At 40.5% G+C, this 22,256-nt stretch overlaps 2 protein-coding genes across 4 annotated transcripts in view; one reads left to right on the top strand and one right to left on the bottom strand.

Annotated features, from left to right (window-relative positions):
• SNX24 (sorting nexin 24) overlaps window positions 1–1,864 on the top strand; it is a 94,898-nt gene extending 93,034 nt beyond the window's left edge. For 2 of the 3 annotated variants that reach the window (XM_075527327.1, XM_075527329.1), the window contains exon 7: window positions 898–1,864. In XM_075527327.1, coding sequence (XP_075383442.1) covers window positions 898–980 — 83 coding nt within the window. In that variant the 3' untranslated portion in view covers window positions 981–1,864. Of the gene's footprint in view, window positions 1–830 lie in introns of all 3 variants that reach the window. The other variant, XM_075527328.1, reaches the window with a different exon arrangement.
• Window positions 1,865–3,517: 1,653 nt separating this feature from the next.
• PPIC (peptidylprolyl isomerase C) lies at window positions 3,518–12,090 on the bottom strand. The gene is made up of 5 exons (XM_075526862.1): window positions 11,914–12,090; window positions 7,857–7,970; window positions 7,280–7,373; window positions 5,469–5,653; window positions 3,518–4,054 (listed from the first exon to the last, which is right to left on the bottom strand). The coding sequence occupies exons 1-5, from the start codon at window positions 12,079–12,081 to the stop codon at window positions 3,926–3,928; spliced, it is 690 nt and encodes a 229-aa protein (XP_075382977.1). The 5' UTR covers window positions 12,082–12,090; the 3' UTR covers window positions 3,518–3,925.
• Window positions 12,091–22,256: the final 10,166 nt, after the last annotated feature.

The following is a 22,256-nucleotide window of genomic DNA, read 5'->3' as shown; positions in this document are numbered from 1 at the left end:
CTGTTCTTCTAGGCAAACCCATTTCCTAGTGTACTTGCAATTTTAAGATCATAAGATGTGATCAGAAATTCTTACTCTTAATGCCCAGTGATTTAAGTAAACCCTTCATTAAAAACGCAGGAGTTGGTGCATTTGAAAAGTATTTTCACTTCAGTAACGTACATCCTGCCATTCCTCTGTATGGATCTATTACTGTGTTCTACGAGGTAATTCCTTCATGCTAAATTTAACATGAAAATTAAGTGCCAGTTTCCTCTACATCTGCAGTAAGAATACAGTGGGGTTTTTTTCCTTCAGGTAATATAGGATGACTTTTTCTAACGTGACGTTTTATGTTGATTAGGCAGCCTGAAATTTTCCTGCCTCAAATAATCATCTCTGATTGTATAGGCATCCTCGGCTCTTCTCAGTCTAAACATTGCTGTAAACCACAATGGAAAAACAGCTTTGAAGTATTCCCAGTAGCAATCTTGGAATTCCTTCAAGTATATTGAGATTTTGTTAGAAATTGAATTGCCAGTGTAATCCATCTTCCTTGTGAGAAAAGATTCAGATAAAGAGCTGGAGCCTAGCAGCATTAAGTATTAGAACATCCCTTTAAATCAATAAGCTACAAATCTGGCAGCACATTCATGCAATGCCCAGTGCTACACTAAAGTGGCTTTAGTGCTGAAACAGCATTACTAATAGCACATCCCCAACATGGATAAACAGTTGAGTGATGCAGTAACCCAAATTATACGAGGCCTTACCTAGTTCATTTCACAAAAACATTTGTATTGTACTGACATAGATACGAAAGCAGAAGGGTTTTTTTTCTTTTTTTTCAGATGACTTTCCAAATGTAGTTATAGAAGGCATTCTACATGGAATATTTTACCCTCATTTACTGCCCAGGTAGAAGTGATGCGTGCCTAGAAGAAGCTGAAGCAAGTCTCCAAGTCGTGTTTAATGGAATTAACAGGAATAAAGTTCTGTGATGTGAAAATTATGCTCAGAAGCAAGAGGCACCACTTCAGTTTAAGTTCAAGCATTATATCTTTCTAAATAAAATCCATGTCACTACAATTGCTGCTTTAAAAAAAAGAAGATATGGAAACCACAATATTGAAGTTATTTATACCTTCTATGTATTGACATGCTCTAACTATTTAACACTAAAAGCTGAAAGTCATACACTGAATTACACTAACCTTTGATAAGAATTGAAAGCTTTACTAATTATTTCTACAATTTCTATCATAAATTACACTAAACCTTTTTACACCAGGATTTTTCCCAGCACATTACCCATTGCTGGCAGTGGATAAATTAAAAGTGCTGGCACTGCAGAGTGTGTGAGAAATTGCCAAAAAAAAAAAAAATTAAAGCAAGAAGAAATTGAAAGCAACTTTAAAGTATTTTGTTCATTTTTCTTAAATTATTTGGAATCTGCTCCTTAATATCATGTTGGAAAAGAGCCAGTGCAGGTGTACGGAGAGTTTCTATTGGAAAACATGCCTCCACATTCTGAAATACATAGCGCGCTCTCAGGAAATTTTCTAGATTTCAGTTGAAATGATTTTATCTACCAGGAGATTTTACATGGCATTTATGCATCTCCATTCACTTATGACATCTAACCTGTGTGTATGTTTACTCTTCACGTCAACTTGCAGACTGTATTCCATATCTTAACATTTTATAAGTCACAGAGCATACAACTCTGTGGTAAGCTAAAGCAAGAATATGATTAAGTAGTAAAATGATAAAACTGAAACTGATACATATATATATATATATGCTTATATATATATATATTTGTTCAGATTTAACTGGAAATATGTATGTGTGCTACTGGACGTTACGAAGTAAATTACTAGAACATGAATGTACCGCTTCAGTGTATTTTTTGTGTGTTTCTATTCAAACAAGACGTTTCTCTGAGCTTGTGTCATCAGAGATGGGTCTCATAGATATCTCTACATGAAGCATTAGAAAATACCTGGGTGTCTGCTCATTTAAAACTCTCAGCACCATGCTATCATCTGAACATGCTAGGTTTATAAAAGCGTATGTCTTGGGGGAAAAAATTCAGTGTAATTGAACAGCCAGTAAGTCATTGGGCTCATCAGAGGAAGGGAGCGTTGCACAAAAGCAGTAATGGCAAAGCTAGACACGAAGAGAAGTCTGATCCTGGAGACGCATGGGTTGCCTCCTGCTGACTACTACATCTGTTTTAAAGCTGCCTGGCACTGGTGAAAAGCTGGGACTTGTATAAAAGGTAGGCCTGTGACATGCAGCGCTTGTTCAGGTAGCAGAACTCTCTACGCTGTCTGCAGGATCAACCTCCAGGAAAGCTTTCAGCTACTAGCAGAAAGCTATTTGGGCAATGGAGTCTGAGGCATTCTCACTCTTACTTCCTAACTCTGCTTCCCAGTGCTGCTTTGCAGAGAATTTTAAACTGTTAGTAGAAAGAAAAATGAACAGGGCTAAAATGGAAGTCTGATTGCCTAGTCCTAAGCAAATTTAGAGGCCTTTGACAAGTTCTCCTCTAGCTCTGTTTTAAAGAGGAGAGTAAGCTTTCCACAGGTCTCTGCAAAAAAGTGTCAGTGTTCACCCTCAGGAGAGGCCCCAGGACTGTGGATGCTGAACCAGCAAAAGCACCCCTGCAACTACAAATGACATGTCAGGAAGACCCAAGGTAAATCCCTGCCAGCAGCTTTTTCCTGTTTCCTTGCAAGGAGGGTGCCAGTAGGTACCTACAGACTCTGTGCTGTAGTACTTGCTCTTCTCCTGTGCCACTCCAAGTCTGGGTATTTCACATGGGCTCCAGGACGCCCTTCAGGAAACTAGTCACTACAGAGATAACTAGTGTGCTGCCTGCTGTGCAGGTGGATGAATCCTTCACCAGATCTTGGCATCAGCTCTTCTATCTTGAGTTCTGAAACAAACTCCAGAGAAAAAAATCCACATCTCTTTCCTGTGGAGTACTGTGTAACTCATTTCAGAACCTAACAAACACAGCTGTCTCTAAGTGGAACCTTATACTGACCTTGTTTAAAAGCTACCAGTTAAGTTGTCAGCTTCAGAGTTATTTAAGAAACATTACAAAAATAATGAACCTAAAGCTGCATCTGACATACAGCAATACTACAAGAAAAAGCATTTGAGCTTTATCATAAGTAACATTAGCTAGGCATTACAAAATTCACTGTGCTGTAAAACAAGGACTCTTCCGTTTTAATCAGTTTGTAACTGATGATCTTATTTAACAATAGACAGAGCTGCTCTTGATTACAGGATTGTATCTGAATACTGTGCTTTTTGAAAGACAGCAGGGACTTTATCAGACACGTTAAGATTAGAGAAATTTACCATCCGTGCTCTAACCTTACAACCTCATTTCCTGGAAAGCAGCACCCCCTGCATATTTTGCAGGATCAACTGAGGTGAGAAAAAAGGCGGGGGGGGGGATAAAAAAAGCTCTTCATTAAGTATTTATTTGAAATCAAAGTTTATTTATTCAAACAACCTCTGTATTTTACTTTTTTTTTTTTTCATTTTTAGAAATGCTGATGCTGTTACAGAAAATAATATTTTCAGTTGAAAAGGCAGAAACAAATATTGCAAAAATTTCCAAAGAGAACAAAATTACTATATTTCAAACCTTGAAAAAATAGAAGTACTTCTGAAATTTTTCATGAAAGACTTTTTCTGCAAGATCTAGGATTTAGTGGGTTATGTCTTGAATTTCAAGGAATGACAACTCCATGAAGTTGTTACAGAAATGGTTATATCTTTTACATATTTGGCAAATGATAAGTATTGTCTAAATATAGCCTCATATGTTTTGAGGAGAAAACTCAACAGATAGTTGAGATCGGTCAAGAACAGGCCTTAAAGAAAAGTGATTAAGTTTTACTTTCCATTCTGACTGTTGGTCTCACCAGTCACCTACCTCAACTACAAATGGTTCTTTTACAGCTATTTTGCCACTGTTCACAATCACACAGTCTTGAAGGGGCCGGTCATGTTCATCTGTCTGCTGGAGTTCTATCGAGTGCACCACAGACTGTTTAAAAAAACAAACAAACAAACAAAAAAAAACCAACTCAGTTTAGCCAAGGAAACTCCAGTGGCTCAAGTCTGGTACCAAGTAAACAACTAAGTGCTCCTAGCATTACTATTTATTAAGCAACTTCTGAACAAAGACCTTAACCCTGTTGAGTTCCCACATGCTTTTTTTTTCCACATTAACAGTTGTGCCACTCTGCAACCCACACACAGTTGACAGAAGCACACGGAAGGCAGTTTGCCCTTCTATAAAAACTTTCAGCCAATAAAAACATTATGAAGGGGCAACTGAAAATATCCTTTCAGCTGATCAACAGATACAGGGTCTATCTGTAACCTATGAGCAGAAAGTGAATCCAGAGATGATAAAGGATGAGCAGCAATTATTTTTCTAATTATACAGCATAACTGCGCTTCAAGAAATCTGATGACTGCTTTTACCTTTAGTATCATGTACACACATATTTTAAGTGTGGTACCATGCCCTCCAGTCAGACAGGTACAGGTAAACTACTGGCCTCACACTAGACAACTAATTAAAGTAGTATTTTTAAAGGACAAAATTCAGTTAGGAATATTGACTACCTGGCTTTGGATATCTGTCCATTAATCTAACTAAACTAAAATTTAGTCTAAGTCTCTCCTCAAAAGTTTTCAGCTACTACTGTAGCTCATGAGAACTGAATTCAAGATGAATGTGGGAGTGGGGGGCAAGTGTTCTGATGACGTTTTCAAACTCCACAAAGAACTGGTCAGTGCAGCAGTTCATGTGTCCCCCATTCATTTCAAAACACAGATTAAATGGAACAATTTAAAACGAAAACCAGACTACTAAAAGTATAATCAGTTGGAAGTACCATTTTTAAACTTAAATTCTATTTGGCCTTTGATCAGTTTTGCAGCTGTGTACAGTTTGAGGGCATTAACTAGATTTTTTTTTTCTTTTTAAACAGATCTGAATATATGTGTGTGTATACTTCACATTCACATGCTTCTAAAAACCCTAACAGTGAAAGTGTTACCCATACCTAGCACATGCTACAAAATTAGATTTTAGCTTGTAGAAATACAATTATTTCATGTCTAACAGTGTTAGTGGAAGGGGAACCTGAACTTATTCCATTTGTAATCTGCAAAGGTGTCACTGTTGATTTCAGTGGTTAGTGGTCTGAGACAAGAGCTGTGAAAGCCAAAGGCATGATTTAAGTTTCCATTTCTGCAGTCACCATTTGCTGTTTCAGTTCTAAATCATCCTGCTCCAGGCTCTTCACAATTGTTTTCTACCATGTACATATTGGATAAACACTCAATTGTTTTGAACCACAACGGTGTAAGTTACACTAACACAGATATAACGCGGCAGAATTTGTCCAGATTTTCTTGGATTAATCTTGCCACTATGTTTAGCTTACCATTCCATCAAGGACTTTGCCAAATACTACATGTTTTCCATCTAACCAGGAAGGCTTTGTCACACTGATGAAGAACTGGGATCCGTTGGTGTCTGGGCCAGAATTAGCCATGCTAACCCATCCAATTCCATAGTGTTTGAGCTTGAAGTTCTCATCTGGAAACCTTTCTCCATAGATGCTTCTTCCTATGACACAAAATAAGAAAGCAAACTTTAAAAAAGGATCAAATTAAAAAAACCCTTTTTGTTCAAAAACAGGAAAAACAAAGTATAAATTCAGGACTTGAAGATTCATTGTTTAAACACAGCAACATCACTGAAAGCATTTTGTGTGTAAAGAAAAAGATAAGCTAAAACACCACATATAAGGAGACAATATTTAAAGCTGATGGTGCTTTATGCTTTGAATTTAACAAGCAAGATGAATAGCTTCAGAGGTCCTGCTTAGATACACCACTTAACAATAGTATACTTCATCCTATTCAAGAAATTTAAATTACGTAATTATGGCCACTAAAAATAAGGTTGCCATGTTTTGTGACAATTTTAGTCTTTACAGCTTTTCCTCCTAATAAGAAATTGCTTGAAACATGTTTAGAATTACATGAAGACCAAATGGAAGTTAGCCTAAACGACTCAGTGCGGCTTGGTACAATCATTACATAAGGATTTTGATGTTTCTAAAATAGTTCAGAAGAGAAATTTGAGTCATGTTTAAACCACCATCACTTTGAAAAGAGAAGGCTGTCTCTCTCATTCTTTATTTGTACAGTGCCTAGCACAATGGGGACACTGCTCCCAGCACCGCTAGACACTATCACAATAAACAGTATTAGCAGGCAAACAAACCCTGCCTACCTTTAATGCTAAAACTGTGTCTTTGGTATTTTAGCCTTCCCCATTGTTCACCACAAGGAAAAGGAATGTGTGTTTTCCATTCTGTGGCACTGGGGAAATCACTAGCATTGTATGCAGACAGTTCAAATCATAGCACGTGAAGAAGGTGCACGTAAAGGAAGAGAAAAAATCAGAAGCCAGAATGTATGCAATGCAAGAGATGCTGCACTGGGATTGCCCTCCTTAGCGGACTGAACCGGTCTTCTGGAGGCTGAGAAGGGAGCAAGTAATACACACAGCCAGAACTCACACCACCAGTAAGTTTATGGTTTTAAATTTAGCAAGAGAAAAGAGGGGAGAGAGCATAAGCCTCATTTTCTAATTTCTCTACCCCCGTTTTGAAATTCCCTCCCATAACATATTTCAGAAGGTTCCACAGAACTGGCTGAGCTAAGGGCAGAGGACAGCCTACTCCTTCCCTACCTGCCTTCCCTCTACGTGCTTTCACTGTTTCATCACGAATTAGTTTTCTGCTGGATGACTTGAATCGGTTCACGTATACATGCAATCAATGAGTGCCTCAGGGAAGGCGTGCTGTCGCAAAGCCAGAGTGGGGGAAGAGCGGAGACATCCATCTTTTGGAGACAGTATGTTGTAGGAGCACCTCAGCTGGTCACGTGGCTCCAGCCCACCACACAAAGCCATGCTTCTTGAATGGGGACAAGTCACAGACAGAAAAGAGCTATCTGCAAAAATTGAGGACAAAGGAAGCTCTACACATACTTATAATCATGTACTCCAAATAACTGCAGCTTATGTTCCAAGATGCTTGGAAAAGTATTAGATTCTCTAAAACAAATGGTTGTTTTTTCATTTATGTGAGCTGAAAGAATGAGAGAATATGCTGTTTTGTCCATCTTATCAGCAGACATTCGATGAAAGGAAAGGGAACCTGGAAGATACTAAGCATGTTACCTCCTGATCCATCTCCAGCTGTAAAGTCTCCTCCTTGAATCATGAAGTCTTTGATCACACGATGAAATTTACTTCCTTTGTATCCATATCCTCTCTAAGAAAATGAAATAATTCTTTAAATGTATATAACATCCAGTTCCATACAGTCATGTGGAAATACACATGTGGCAAATGGCCAGATTTCACAGAATATACCACCACCGGAGACAAATACTGGAAAGAAACAAATTAAACTGAGATGCAGGTGAATGCAGCTGGGCTGCACTGCCACACAGTAGGTATTATTCAGGTGATCAAAGCCATTGTCTTTATTTGACTGGTATCTGACCACAGTACCTCTACATGCTAGATCTGCATGGCAGGGACAGATTGAGGTGGTGATATCCAACATCTCATAATTACATCTTGTGAACCAAGCCCCAAGGACCTGAGAAGACACATACCAGTGCACAGCCTTGGGGATGGCACTCTTGCACAGGCTCCACTGAATTAAGACTGACAACTGAAACAGCATTAAACAAATATTTACTTCCCAATCCAAACTTGAGTACACAGTGGAAGAAAACTGCAAACGTACTTCTCCGGTTGCCAGCGCAATGAAGTTCTCCACAGTCTTTGGGACAACTTTTCCAAACAATCCAATTACAATTCTGCCAACATCTTTGTCTCCAATCTTCACATCAAAGAACACCTGAACATTTTTTGAAGAGAACAAAAGTGATACAAACATGAGCCCAACAAAAAGGCCAAGCTTTTGAAAGTGTAAGGTGGTAAGAAACTGCTTCTGGACGGTCTATATTAATAGTATCCTTCAATTCCTCAGGGTGCTGTTTAAGAAAATGCCTTTCAGAGCTACCAAAATGGGATTATGCAGAAAACTGCTTGAGAACTGGTTTTGATTCTTAGTGCTTTTAAGGGCTCAGTGAGACTGCTGCATCACAAGTTTGAAGGTAGTGTTCAAGAAGATTTTTCCCAGACATGCATGTCTTTAAAGCTGTACAGAAAAGATGAAACATGAAAGTAAGGAAGAACAATGATGCTATTCCAGTGTGGTGAACAATAACAAGGAAATACAGTACTTACACTCCCCACAAACAATAGTTTGCTATCCACTCATAATCTTCACTGTTCTAGGCATTAGTATGCATGTGATTAAGTACAGGCGAAAGCCTAAATTTCATTAAATTGACAAACAGCGGGAAGAAAATCCTAGGGCTCAAGTAAGGAGTTGCTTTCCTAAATATGAATTCAAACCTGACAGAGAAATAATCGGGCTACGTTATTCAGCTGATTGCCTAAAAGCTTCAACATAGACGTTGCTAAAAAGCAACTTCAAAAAGGCAAATGAGTTATAAAGCATTTTAATATAGTTCAGAATACATGAATGCATATTTGAACGTGCAAAAATGTTCCAACAATTACTGAAAATAGGAACAGCTGTCAGGAAATTAGGCATTTTGAAGTTCTGAAAAAGTTACATAAAGACTATTACAACTTCTAGGAAACAGCAATGTGTATTCCTATGATGTGGTATTTGCTGTTCCTTGTGGCACTCGACCAAATATTACTTGTCTGCAACACTAAGAAATTAGTCCAATAATGATAATAAATGACCACAGTCTCTCCAATGTGAATGCCTCTTTCACGCTCTCCTGCTAAACATTTCTACCGTTTCTTGATCTTCCGTGTGGTTTTGACTGTTGAACTTTTGCCTAACGCTATAAAAGCCCTATAAAGAGAATAAAATTCCTTTTGATACACCTCATTCATTTCCTTGGCACTTGGCACTAAATAACATACTTCTTAGATGTGTGGCTCCCAAAATATTAACAGCACACTTTCACTAACGTCTTAACATTTCTATAAACACACCTCTCTGAATTTTGCTGCCAGGGTTATCTAGGTAAGGGGTATTGCCTGCCTACATTTTCTAAACGCACCTTATTTTGCCTGGAAACGTTGTCCTAGTAGAAGGACTGCCTGCAATACATAAGCATATATAAGTAACACAACTGAGGCTACTAAACAATGACCCCAGATAGCAATAATATCAAACACTTTCACAGAGCACATGGAGACAAGTCCATCGTATACCGTAAACCTAACCCAACCAGAAGGCTTCACGTATGGCAGAGCTGCTCACCTAAGCAGCAAACCCAGTACTTCCAAAAGGCATTGCTTCGGCTTATTCTGTGTACAAACAGTAAGTTCCTGGCTTCCTGTTAGCACTACATGCTTGGTGATTTTTGGAAAGCTCTGCTTCCTAATTATGCACCACATGGCACGTCTGTGCATATTTCTGGCCAGGAAATCAAATACGGAAATATTTGGTACTCCTAGATGCCATTTTTGCATAGAGAAGCCATGTTCTCTTAACCATATTTCCTCAAGTTCTCTGGAAAGTCAATAAGCATGTAGACACTACTGAGCTGGTCAACACAGCAGTCTCAAATCTCAAAAAACATCTGGCCAGATTCTTCACCAAAAACTCTTAAAGAAAATAAATATTATACATTTTCAATCTTGTTAATGTTTATATAAATATTTAATCTTATTTACAATTTGCCATAAGTATTTCAATACTGAAATGAAAAAGGGTGCAGCAGTAAGAGTGGCTGGTTCTCATTAACATATTCATATATAATTTACACAAGATGGTGTATATCAAAATGAAAAAATGGCCAAGAGCATTCAATTATTCAGGGGGAAAAAAAATGTTGACTGTGAAAGAAAGATCTCATGATTCCTAGAGACCAGGTAATATAATGACAAATGAACTCCCAAGATAAATGCAAAATATTGCATGTGGAAGAGGACTATACAGCCACAACAAGGGATCTTAAATTGGCTACCACTCAGAAAAGACATCTGGAGTCACCCTGAGCAGTTTGATGAAAAGTTTGGCTCTGGGCTTGTGAAGGTCAGAGAAGGAAAATGAATGTTAGAAATAATTAAAAATCGGTAAGGACAAGAGATGGGCATAATTATGCCACAGTATACCTCTATACTGGGCGTTCACACTCTGAGTGCTGCATGTAATTCTGGCTTCTCTATCACAGAATGATAAAACCAGCCTAAAAAAGGTAGAGGAAAGGGCAGCACAGATGCTCAAAGATCTGGAATACCTTTTATATGAAGAAAGATTAAATAAAACTATGCAAGCTGGAAGAGGGAAAACTGGTGTGATTTGGTGAGCTCTGTAAAGTTATGACTGGCTTGGCCAAGGAAAATTGGCAGCTGCAATTCTCTATGTCCCACAACATAAGAATCAGAAAAAGTCATAAAATGAAATCCCAGGCAGAAGGTCTGAAGACGCAAAGTACTTTATGCATAATTAAACTGGAATGTATTGCCAGAAGATGATTTGGAGGCCAAAGCATATGAAATTTATCCTCCAAAAAAATCAAATTCATGGACTAGAAGTCCATGGCAATGAAACTGTAGACAGTTGTAGACAATGGTGCCAGTGAAGTTCAGAGACAAAGGCATAGCCTGTGGCTTAGGAAGCTGAGGCCGTGCCAGAAGAAGCAGCTCTGGCCCTGCCCTATCACGCTTTCACGAGTGCAGACATCTTTCACCAGGCACAGAGCACTTGCTCTTGAGTGTCAGTGGAAAGGTACTTGGGGGCTGAAACATCTAATTCCTACTTTATCCAAAGCCGGACTAGACACCCTACCTCCTGCACCAGCAAAATCTTTTTGGAAAGAGATGCCGTCGTGTTGCCATAACCAGGTGCATCCCCATCCCACTGCCAGGCACCATGGCCCACAATTCTGTCTCTTGGGCAGCGCCATCTGTAATTACCGCATGTGCCTCTGGCACAAACCTTCTCCTGCCTATGAAGATCTGCAACGCCGAGCCACGCTGACTCCCGGTCCACAGCTTCGCCGGCAGCACGCTCTGAAGCCTGACGCAGTTAGGGTTAGGTTTTAACCCCACCAGGTGCCCGAGCCTGTCACGGGCAGGAACAACGAGGGAGCGGGAAACAAGGGGGCAATAAAATGACAGCTCACAGCGCTAAGAGTTTCAGCAAAGGGGGGGCAAAAAATAAGTACAGCACAACTGAGCCCCAGAGCAGTTAAAACCCCACTGCTCAGAGCAGCGCAGACACCACCACACAGCCCCAAACTGCCTATGGCGACAGCAGAGACCACAGGAGCAAGGACGTAATTATGAATTTTAAAGTTAGCATTTCTGTGAGCCAGAGGTGGGCTTAGCTAACTGAAAGTTTGAGGTGTGCCAGCGCCTACAGAAAGGCAGCATGCCCAAAGGGGTTAAAAAAAAAACCCAAAACACTTATAAAACGGGAAAGTGAAGGCATTTGTCCAAGCCCTCCCCAAACCCCACCACCGCAGGGGCCTCCTTTCTGCCCGGAATCCGGCCCGGGAAGGAGCGAGCCGGCGAGGGACCAGCTTTACACTATAAAACCGGGGGTAAAAGACAGCCAGAGGGTCCCCACCCTCTCAGCAGCCGCCGAGAAGGGGCGCGGAGCTGGCAGGATAAACACCCCCTTTGGGGGCCCGCTGAGGAGACGCCGCGGGCCCTCACGACCGACCGATCCCGACGCGCCTCAGGCCGGCGGCCGGGGAGGCTTCCCGGTCTGCGGAGCCGCCCCGGCCGCGGGCGAGAGTCACCTTGGCTGTCACGCTGGGTCCCCTCTTCTTGAAGCCCTCAGCCGCCGGGGCCAGGAAGCAAAGGCAAGCGACAGCGCCGAGAAACGCCGCCGGCCCCCCGCGAGCCATGGCGCTGAGGCGAGCGCTGCGGCGCCTGCGCCCGCCGCCGGGCGGCTCCTCCCGCGCCATGTGGCGGGGGGGCTGTCGGGGGAGCGGCGGGGCGGTCACCCATCCGAGCTGCGGCCGGCGCTGGCCCTGCTGAACGTCGGAGGGTGGCTGGGAGGGGCGAGCCGCGCGGGTCCTGTCAGGAGCGCGGCCGTCGGGGACCCTTCCTGCGCAGAGGTGGGCGCTGGGGGAGGTGCAGTGGCCCCGCGGCTTTCTTCCGAGCTGGGTTTCCTGCTTCTTGGGTAGCGGGGGCTGCCAGCGTGAGCCCCGGACCCCTGGCTGGGTTTGGGGTGGTTACAAATGCCGGGGGGGTCATGGTGCCCGTTCCTTCTAGGGGGCGCGGGAAGCCGTGTGGCCTCCTCGGGGGCTCAGCCTCGCCCAACAGGAGCTGGAGTTACCTGTATGGGGCTAAGTAGCCCTGCTTTTGACTTCACGGGAGGCTTCCCTGAAGATCCCACAAGTGGGTGAAGTAGTCAGAATAGTAGATGTTCAGGGGATCTTGGAAGTGGATCGTTGGACCACTTTGGGGTATTTAATGTGCTGAGGGGAAACATGAGCCTATCACGCACTTGTAATACTTCTAGCTTCCTTTGTGTTAGCAGCAGAGGCACGCTGCTTCGCACCCATGTCAGCACCCCTGGCTTTGAAAAATAAGGAGCTGAACCAAACGACTTCATCAAACGCAAAGGTCTTTCCCAAGCCATTGCCTTCCAAGACAGGGAAGAGGCAACCCAGTCTAGCAAATTACTTTACCTTTGACACTCACCTGTTACCTTCTCTGCTGAAAACTCCTTTGCGTTCAGGACCTGTCCCAAATGGTGTTGCTGCTACAGTCCCTAGAAAATTTGCAAATTCTAACACACAGTGACATTTGTGGCCTCCCAAGTGCCAGCATATGAAAGAAAAATAATTAGTAGATACTGATATACTGCAAGCAAGAGGCTGACAGTGGCTTATGTAAACACACTGAGGATTAAACTCAGCAGCACTGCGTTTCTGGGTATATTGCATAGCACCTACGCAGAGAGTTTGGTGCTGGTTGCAAAGCCAGCCCAGAGCTGGGGTGGAGTGCCTGAGAGCGAATAAGCTCTGCACTGCCACATCTACACTGTCATTGCTGCTGAGCCTCTCAGCTTGAGACTGTGCCTCAGTTAGCAAGTAGTAGACACGATAGTTGGTGCTGAAAAGTTGATATCTGCACTGTGCACTTTTCAGGTGGTCTGTCCAGCAGTTGAAGAGTGCTTGGCACGCACCTGGAACACATCTTCTGGTTTAGTTTCATCTGGCAGGAATCTAGTTTGTGCATGGCAAGACCTCTCTGCATTGAGAACCAAAGCACAGTAAGTGGGATGTCGGGAAGTTCACTTCAAAAGTGCACTCCTGATCCAAACTAAAATCTACCATAGACATACCCTCATGCACACCTTTGACTATAGATTGGTCATAGACTGTTTTTTTGCAGGGGATGTCACTTTCCTGCTGTTTTCCATTCTGCTCCACATGCTGCCTACACTAGTGCATCTGAGTGCAATGAGATTTCTCATCAGGGGACTGTAGTAAAAACTCATTTCCCAGGCAGAGCAGAGAGTGGTGGTTACTGATTCCACATTACATAGCACATGAGCAGAAACACTGAATTATCATCTTGCTTAATTGATGACTGACACAAATAGGTTCCCTTCCCTTTCCTCAAGACGTATAAAACATCTGCGGTTGTAGCTCCTCAGTCAAAGAACCACCTGGGCTCATCTAGGGCTGAACTTTGGCACCTGATTTATGTGCTGGCATTTTGTAAAACTGAGGGCTTTACCAAAGCCCTGCCTGTGGGGACTCGCTGTCAGCACTGGGGCCTATGGGGCTATGTTCAAGACATTCACCCAGTTTCCCTGTAGCTAGTTAGATCTGTTCGTCTTAGTGCTGAAACAAAACTAGTTCATATGTGTATAGGTGGTTCAAGTATGTCTTTGATCCACTAGTGGCTGCTATATTTCACACTCACATTCTTCTTTAAATATCAAAGCAGGCCCAAAACTTTACTGGATCTTATGCTAGATTCTTTGATATGTCACCATACTTTCAGCGAGTATGTGAGTATGAGAGTTTACTCAAAGTAAACTGAGTACGTGTTTATTTTCTCTGCCGGTTTGATAAGGTACTGAGAATTTAAAATTACGATTCAGCTGCCTTCCTTGCATTGCGTCACCGCATAATAATGGTGTTTGACTAGCTCTGGTGTTAAGATTTACTGCAGAAATATAACAAAATCCAAAGATACACTGATTTGTTGCTGTAGTTGGGTATAAACTTTAAAAGGACTGTATTATTGTACAAATATGTTAGAAAATAGTTAGGGATTTTAACTAAATACTCACAGAAACCTTTTGCAGGCCACATATGTACCTAATCACATAAATCTCAATCGTTAAAATCCAGAAGGTGGAAAACTTACCATTTCCATTTCCAAACTTACCATTTCTCTCTTTATCACTACAATCTACCTTTATTACAGCTAGCTCTTCAGTATTTGTCTGCTCTGAAGTTGTAGTCATTATGCTTACACTAAACAAGAAATGCTACAGACTGTGGGATGTTCAGAGGAATATGATGAAAACGGAAAAAGGTTCCTCTTGGAGGATACATGAGGGCATGTTAGAATTATCCAGCACTCTGAGGGTAATATTTTTAGGTTTGCGGTGAGTGGGAAGAGACCTATGTGGGACAGAGCATTTTTGATACTCAAGATGCATGCGAGTCACAAGCTGAATGTTGACAGAAATGGGGGGAAAGGTGGAGCCATAACTAATTCTAAGTTTTAGAAAGAATCTGAAAGAAGATGAATACTGGCTGATGAGACTGTATTTTCTCAGAGCAATTCAGTCAGAGTAGTACACTGGTTCAAATCATGAGGTGCAGAGGAACAAACAATGAGCTGGGAAGACAAGAAAAGATGGTCTGGCTGAGCAGCTCCTTAATTTAATACTTCTTAACACAGAAGGGCCTATTCAGTGTAGGTATGCTGAACAATACCATCCACAGTACTCCCCAGAGTTCCCTTTCACTCTCTCTCAATAAAAACGTTGGTGTTTGCAAGGATGACTTCCCTGTCTATTGAAGTGTAAATATGTTTCATCCATGTACAAGATGGCAATATGAGGCAGGAAGAATGAAATGAGTGGTTACTAGTACTGAAGAGATTTAAAAACAGCAAGATGAGACAGGATCTGGTTTACATTATCTTGGAAAGTTTACGCACATTGGTGATGCTGCTAAATAATTTTTGGAAGAAGATAAAACAAATGTTTAAAGAGGAAATCTCAAAAAGAGGCAGAAATGTAATGTGTTCAATGAAAACTCAATTTTACACAGAAAATCTCTTCCTGACACTGAAAGAAGTACATGTTCTTTCTGTAGAAATTTGATGTCATGACTATCAAACTGAAAGTACACAAAAGCCAGACAAACAGTAGGCTTCGTACTAACTGCGAAAAGAAAGAAATCCTTACACTAAAACTAGGGAATAATATGTAAAAATCTGTAATGACTTCTTTATTTTTCTGCTTTAATTATTCATAAATATCTCAAAGATTTTGGAGGTCTCTGCAAGCTCTTTACACAGACAAACTGAGTACAGTCTGCTGAGAACTACACTGAATTCAGTGTGGCTTTGCAGAGGGACAGTTCCTCTGTATTACAAAAAAAGGGCAAAATCAGGAGAGTGTCTACAACAGAAGACCATTCTTTCCTGGTCCATCCTCTCTAGCCCTGAACAATTTGTTCACCTCCTCGGTGCAGCTGATTTGAGGACTGTTATCATTTCTCCCCTCAGTTTTCTTTTCTGTAGACTAAACAACCCCAATTCCTTCAGTCTTTCCACATGGGTCAAATATTACAGCAGGCGTCATCTGGCTGTGTAGTTTTTAGTGAAATATTACCTTTATCCTTGAATGTGAGTAGAAGTTACAGATAAGCACATTTTGTCATTTCTTGCTTTTTTTTCTTTTTTAAATTGATCGAGTGACATGAGGCTATTGTGACAAAAATTACATAGCCCATTAAAAGAATATGTTCAAACTATCTTGTATTTGTAATATGGTGCACAGGACATTTTGCATTTTAGAGCTAGCAGACATGCGTTATTTTGGTGCTTGTCTTCTGAAGTAATCAAGCCTCTAAAAGAATAATTTGCTACTGTTTGACAGTCTTCAATTTAAGTAATAGTATACGTAATGAGGTGTTTCATTGCTTCTGATGGGCTCTTTACAATTTAAAATGGGTACAGAAGAGAGATATATTAAGACTATAGAATCTGACAGATTTTGATTTCTAGTAGTACTAGCATGGGCAGTAATTCTAGCACTTCCTTTCAGCACTATGGCATTTTAGTGAGCTATGATTTACTAGAGTGATATAGAAATATTTCATATCCAAACTGCTCTAGTATATCATGTTATACAGGTAAAAAGAATTTTGGGCATGACATACATAATAATAATGCTTTATGGTTCTATAGGTGCTTTCATCAATGTTAACTGCTTGACAGCTGTCAGGTTAAAACTTGGAGTAAGCACTGTGTTCTGTAAGGCTGCTGGAACTGAGCTTTTATTTTTATTATTTCCTCACTTTGAAATGCGTTTTTGATTCTCAAACCTGAATCACTGAAAGTGTGTCATCTTTCCCAGACTTGATCTTTGTCCATATTGTTTCACAATGCCATCATATTACTTGTCTTGGGTTTTTAATGTATCACTAGCAGAGTAAAGTCATATGTTTAAAGCCAAACTTTAATCCCATAAAGACTAAGACATGACACCACTTCATCTTATACATTGTCTGAATTATAAAATGGTTAAAAGCTATAAAATATCAGGGGCATTGTGATTGCATATAATTCTAAGATACCACAGTTAAAAAAAACAACTTAAGGTCCACGAATTGTAAGTCACTATATATGGTCTCCATGAATAATGAAGAAATAGGTTTATGGGGAGTTTTGTTTGTGTTTTTTTGTCTTTTCCTTTATGTGACTTCAGAAAGATGGAGTGTATCATATGTGCTGTCTCTTCTATTAAATCACTTGTAAAATGGCTTAGAATTCTCCTGTCATCTGGTGCACTTATGCAAAATAAATGTGTCCTATGCTCCGGATAAGTGTCTTCCTTTTGGTGAATAGTTTTTAAGCTTTTTAAATTTTGTATCCAAACACAATTTGAAGTGTCACCCTTTCCACTCTAATGGTCAAAGCATTTATTTAGGTGATACCAGCAACGTGTTTTCAAAATAGTGCAGCTGGAGCCAGAACCATTTTTGCTTTGAGCACATTTGTTTACAGGATATCAGAGCTATCTGTAATTGCACATCTCACTGCAGTGAGCATTTAGCACATAGTCATTCATTTGAATTCTGTTTTTCATAACGTCTGCAGTTGCATAAGATTCCTTAGGGGAAAAGAAAAAAACTAGCAGTAAAGCCTAGCTGTAAGGAAGCATACAGTCAGATTTCTTTGTTTTCAAGGCAGAAAAGCTAAAACTTCATAGCATCTTAAAATTATGTATTTTTTTCTTTCTCTGATTATTACTTATAATAAAGATTCTAGTTCTCCAAACACTTTTGCACATCCCTTAACTATGGCTGTGGTCTCTCTTCCATGGAACTACTCACACCTAAAGGTAAGTACATAGGTGTTTGAAAAGTATGCCTTTGTCAATAACTAAGTCCCAGTAATCGATACTTCTAGCCTGATAATGCCCAGAGGTACAAATCAGGATATACAGCCTGTGGCTCTAGGCTCTTAAGAGAAAAGAGGAGAGAATTCCGTCCTTAAAAACGCAAATGGGAAGTTGAAAAATTTGTGAAGCAACATCCTGTCACATGACTATGGTGAAGAATTGAGCCAGTTTTGCTTTTTTCATGCGAGATTTTTAATCATTATTAATACAGTTGGGGGGGGGAGCAAGGGGAAGGCAGGGGAAGAAGGAAATAGGAAGAGTGAAACAGAGAAAGCTCATTCATTGTTTAGGAGGTAAATAGCAACTCAGAAATAACACTTGGAAGACGACTAACATACTCAGCATTGAGAAGGCTTGGTCCCCACCTTCCAAATACCAGAGAAGATTGTAGTAGTCAAGAGGAAAAGTAGGGCTTGCAGCTGTTCAAGAAGAAAGTGACAATGACAAGTACAAGAGTTTGTCCTTTACGAGTCATAAAGAAAGCAGTCAGATGTTTAGAGAGCTTTTATATGAAAAGTGATAATTTTAGAAAAGACCCGAGTATCTAGAACCAGGGAGAAGGCTGCTTCAAGGATGGTTTTAAATGGACAAAAATATGTTGCTGGTTTGTTTCAAGATGAGTGAAAGGTAAGGATAAATGATATTTCTCTCTTCAAGTCACTCTGGAGCCTGCTGTGCTGACAGTAGTACAAAGTTAGCTTCATTAGTACAGGAAATATGGCTTAGAAGATACAGAGAAAACAGATATGTGTAATTTCAGTGTCCCTGAAGTTCAGCATTGTTATTACCATGCTAAAAGTAGCATCTGGTCAAGGACCCCATCTATCTAGTAGGTTTCTAATCAGTAAGATGCAGTGTTACTGAAGAGATGAATTAATGTACTATCTTACAGAGTACACTACATAAGGAAGATATCTTAAGCTACCTACAAAGATTTGGGGCCAGTTCTTCACCTGCATATTTCCTTTTAACTTTGAAAGAGATTTCATACTTATGCATATGCAGTTGCCTGCATACACTTGACTTAGATACCACCCTATTTGTTGCATGTTTCAGGTCATTATGAAAATATACACTGAAATAAAGAAAATATTTTATTAGAGCTGTAATATTCTTCCTGGAGATGTTGCCAACCAGAGATCAAATTTCTGAGAAATACGTACCATGATCCTTTGTCTACATGAAATCATTTGGTATGAATTTTTGTACAATAAATGTGCAGTAGCTAAAGGAACTCTGCCAGGATTACGTAAGGATCTAGGAAAGGCTGCTGGCGCTGCTTACAAGATGAGCAGTAAGTGCTCAGCTGTAGGCAAGTATATATAGTTGGTGTTTTTCCTTAGTATCTTTTGTTTGAATGGTATTACGGTCAGTCATATGTAAGCTCCAGTACAGTAATCCTTGTTAAGAATTTCTATGTCACATGTAACGGTTTCTCGCACTTGAAAAAAAAGCAGTATCCTGACCAGCATGATACAATAATTGTGCCTGTATTGACATTTTAGTGGCGTTTGCATGGGTTTTGCAACATTCAGATGAATGCCACTGAACCTATTCTTCTTTCCCTCTCCATTATCTATTCTAAGTTGATTGTCCCTATTCTAAGTGATTTATTTTATAAAAATTGTACTCTAGAGTGCTTTGTACAGTCTACATTTTGTGCCCAGTAACTTGTTACAGCAGTCACCCTTATTTCATCACAGGGTTTTTGTAGCACTGGTAATGAATGGTAATGCAAGTGTGTTATTTTTGAGAAAGGAATTCTAGTTAACTTGGAAATAATTCTGATTCTCAGTTTTGGAGGGCCGCACTGATGGCAGTGAGGCCCTTTTGTGGTGGGTTGACCCTGGCTGGACGCCAGGTGCCCACCACACCACTCTGTCACTCCTCTCCTCAGCAGGACAGAGGGTAGAAAATAAGATGGAGAAAAAACTCATCAGTCAAGATAGAGGCAGTTTAATAAAGCAAAAGCAAAGGCCGCATGCAGAAGCAAAGGAAAACAAAAGATTTATTCTTTACTTCCCATCAGCAGGTGATGTCCAGCCACTTCCCGGGAAGCTGGACTTCAGTACAGCTACCAGTTGCTCTGGAAGACAAACATAATAACGAATGCTCCCCTGCCTCCTCCTTTCTCTTAGCTTTATTGCGGAGCAGATGTCATATGATGTGCAATATCCCTTTGGTCAGTCAGGATCAGCTGTCCCGGCTGTGTCCCCTCCCAAGATCTTGCCCACCTGCAGGCTACTGGCCTTTGGGGGTGAGGAGGCGAGTGTTGGAGAGACAGCCTTGATGCTGTGCAAGCACTGCTCAGCAGTAGCCAAAGCACCGGTGTGTTATCAACACCTTTCTAGCTACCAATAGCACAGCACTATGAGGGCTGCTATGGGGAAAGTTAACTCCATCCCAGCCAGACCCAATACACCTTTATATTTACAAGTCAGATGTTCAGAGGTGTCTGAAGGATCTCAGCATTGAATTCCTATTATCAAAAGAGGAACCAAGAGGCCTGACATGAAAAGCTGGGGATTTTAAACACTTTGTTCGCTTTTGGGAAAGGAGCTTTCAGCCATTGGGGAACTTTTCAGTATTGTTTTTAGACTTCAACAGTTAAAGCAGTGGAAAAGAGTAGTGTTGTAAAGATTTTTTTAAAGTGTCAGCAACCCCCCCTAAGCCCTGAAGACTATACAAAGCATTTTAAAACAAGAACTTCTTACAAAATACATAGAATATACATAATGCATGGAAATGCAATTGTCTGGAATGACAATTTGCTTATACTGCTGTCACTTTCAGTATTTAATTAATCAAAAACTGATGCTGATGACATGTTTTCCACTTGCCATTTCTGTTCTCTGTATTTCCTGTGAAGCAAGACTGCTAAGCCTTAACTATAAGTATTTGTTCTTAGTACATTGCCATTAAATGTTTTATTGGGTTTTGGTTTTATCACCCATTGATAGGAAGCACAGTAACATGTTAGAAAAAGTGGAAACAATCTGGGAAATTTAAATTAGTCTGAATAAACACAGCAGGTCTCTGAGCAACCTGATCTAGTTGAAGATGTCCCTGCTCATGGCAGGGGATTGGACTAGATGACCCTTAGAGGTCCCTTACACCCAAACCATTCTATGATTCTATGAAAAGGAATCAAATTTGTGACTGCGAGCAAAGGAACCTGGGATAAATAGCTCAAGGATCAGATGTGTTAATATCATTTTACTGGGAAATACTTTCAGAAATATAACTTCACATTGTGTTTTATATGCTGAAATGCTTAGCGTAATTGTAACACCATAGAAACTTTGGTTACTTCTTCAGTCTTTAGATTGCTTATACTTTGCTGGATGCCATATTTTCTCTATGTCCGGAAGCATACCTTAATTACATAATGTTTTGGATGGCACATCTCACAGAGTTTTGGTTGACAAAGTAATGATTTGGATGGTGAAACAGGTTACAGAATCCCATTTATATTATTTAAACCATTAAATTCTAGGTAATCCTCATTAGAGGCCGAAAAGCCTTACATTAATTATGGTTTTTCAGTTCACAATAGACTTTGGTGGATTTAAATCAAATCTCACAAATGCTACCTGGAAGCTGATCTATTTTTATGCCAGTTTTTACATATCTTAAAATATGGCCCTGGTTTCTAGCAGAAGCAGCAGCAGAGTAGAAACAGAGCAGATGTTTCTCTGATTGTATCTAGGGATATGTCAATGGTATTCTTAGAAATAGAGACATTTTGGCTTGGCAAACTACTGGTGGCATTTTTCTCCTCATTAAAACATCAGATTGATAAAGTCCATGTACTGCTCTGTTCCAAAATGTGCAGGCTTCTTTAAACATTAGCATTCTTATGATTTCATTGGCACTGCAGGCTTCTAGGGAACTCACTTTTTGCAGATCTCTTCCTTCACATCTTTCCTTCCATCAACCTGACAAGTGAGAAAAAAGTCACCCCTAAGATTGCCAGTTGTGGCTGCTGCTGAAGGCAAGGGATTACAGTGAATAATTAAAATTCAGTTCCAGGAAAGCTTTTTCCTTTTTGGGGCTATGCCCTGTCTCTCTCCCAGTTGACAGAAAAGCCAGCGCTTTCTTAGATTTAGCAATGTTCTCTGTCAAAATTCTCTAACTTCAGACAGCATAGCCAGGGAAGTGACAGCTTTATATGTATCCCTTTGTAGAAGACCTCAGCAGTGTTGTAAATCCGGAGTTTATTCACAACTGTTGTGCTCATACATTGCTATAAAAGCAGACTGATATATCATGATATCATAGAATCATTTCGTTTGGAAAAGATCTTTAGGATCATCAAGTTCAACTGTTAACCTAACACTGCCAAGTCCACCACTATACCATGTCCATAAGCACCTCATCCAAACGTCTTTTAAATACCTCCAGGGATGGCGACTCAACCACTTCCCTGGGCAGCCTGTTGCAAAGCTTGACAGCCCTTTCGGTGAAGAAATT

This window comes from Mycteria americana, chromosome Z (assembly GCF_035582795.1).
Source record: "Mycteria americana isolate JAX WOST 10 ecotype Jacksonville Zoo and Gardens chromosome Z, USCA_MyAme_1.0, whole genome shotgun sequence".
NCBI classification, from domain to species: domain Eukaryota; kingdom Metazoa; phylum Chordata; class Aves; order Ciconiiformes; family Ciconiidae; genus Mycteria; species Mycteria americana.
The sequence above is the reverse complement of the archived record's forward strand: the minus strand, read 5'-3'. Positions and strand labels throughout refer to the sequence as shown.

Excerpts from the sequence above, each read along its gene's own strand:
- PPIC (XM_075526862.1), bottom strand. The coding sequence starts at position 12,081 with ATGGCGCGGGAGGAGCCGCCCGGCGGCGGGCGCAGGCGCCGCAGCGCT. Across the intron at positions 7,374-7,856 it reads TTGCGCTGGCAACCGGAGAA|AGAGGATATGGATACAAAGG; the intron begins GTACGTTTGCAG and ends TCATTTTCTTAG. Across the intron at positions 4,055-5,468 it reads GCAAAGTCCTTGATGGAATG|TCTGTGGTGCACTCGATAGA; the intron begins GTAAGCTAAACA and ends TTTTTTAAACAG.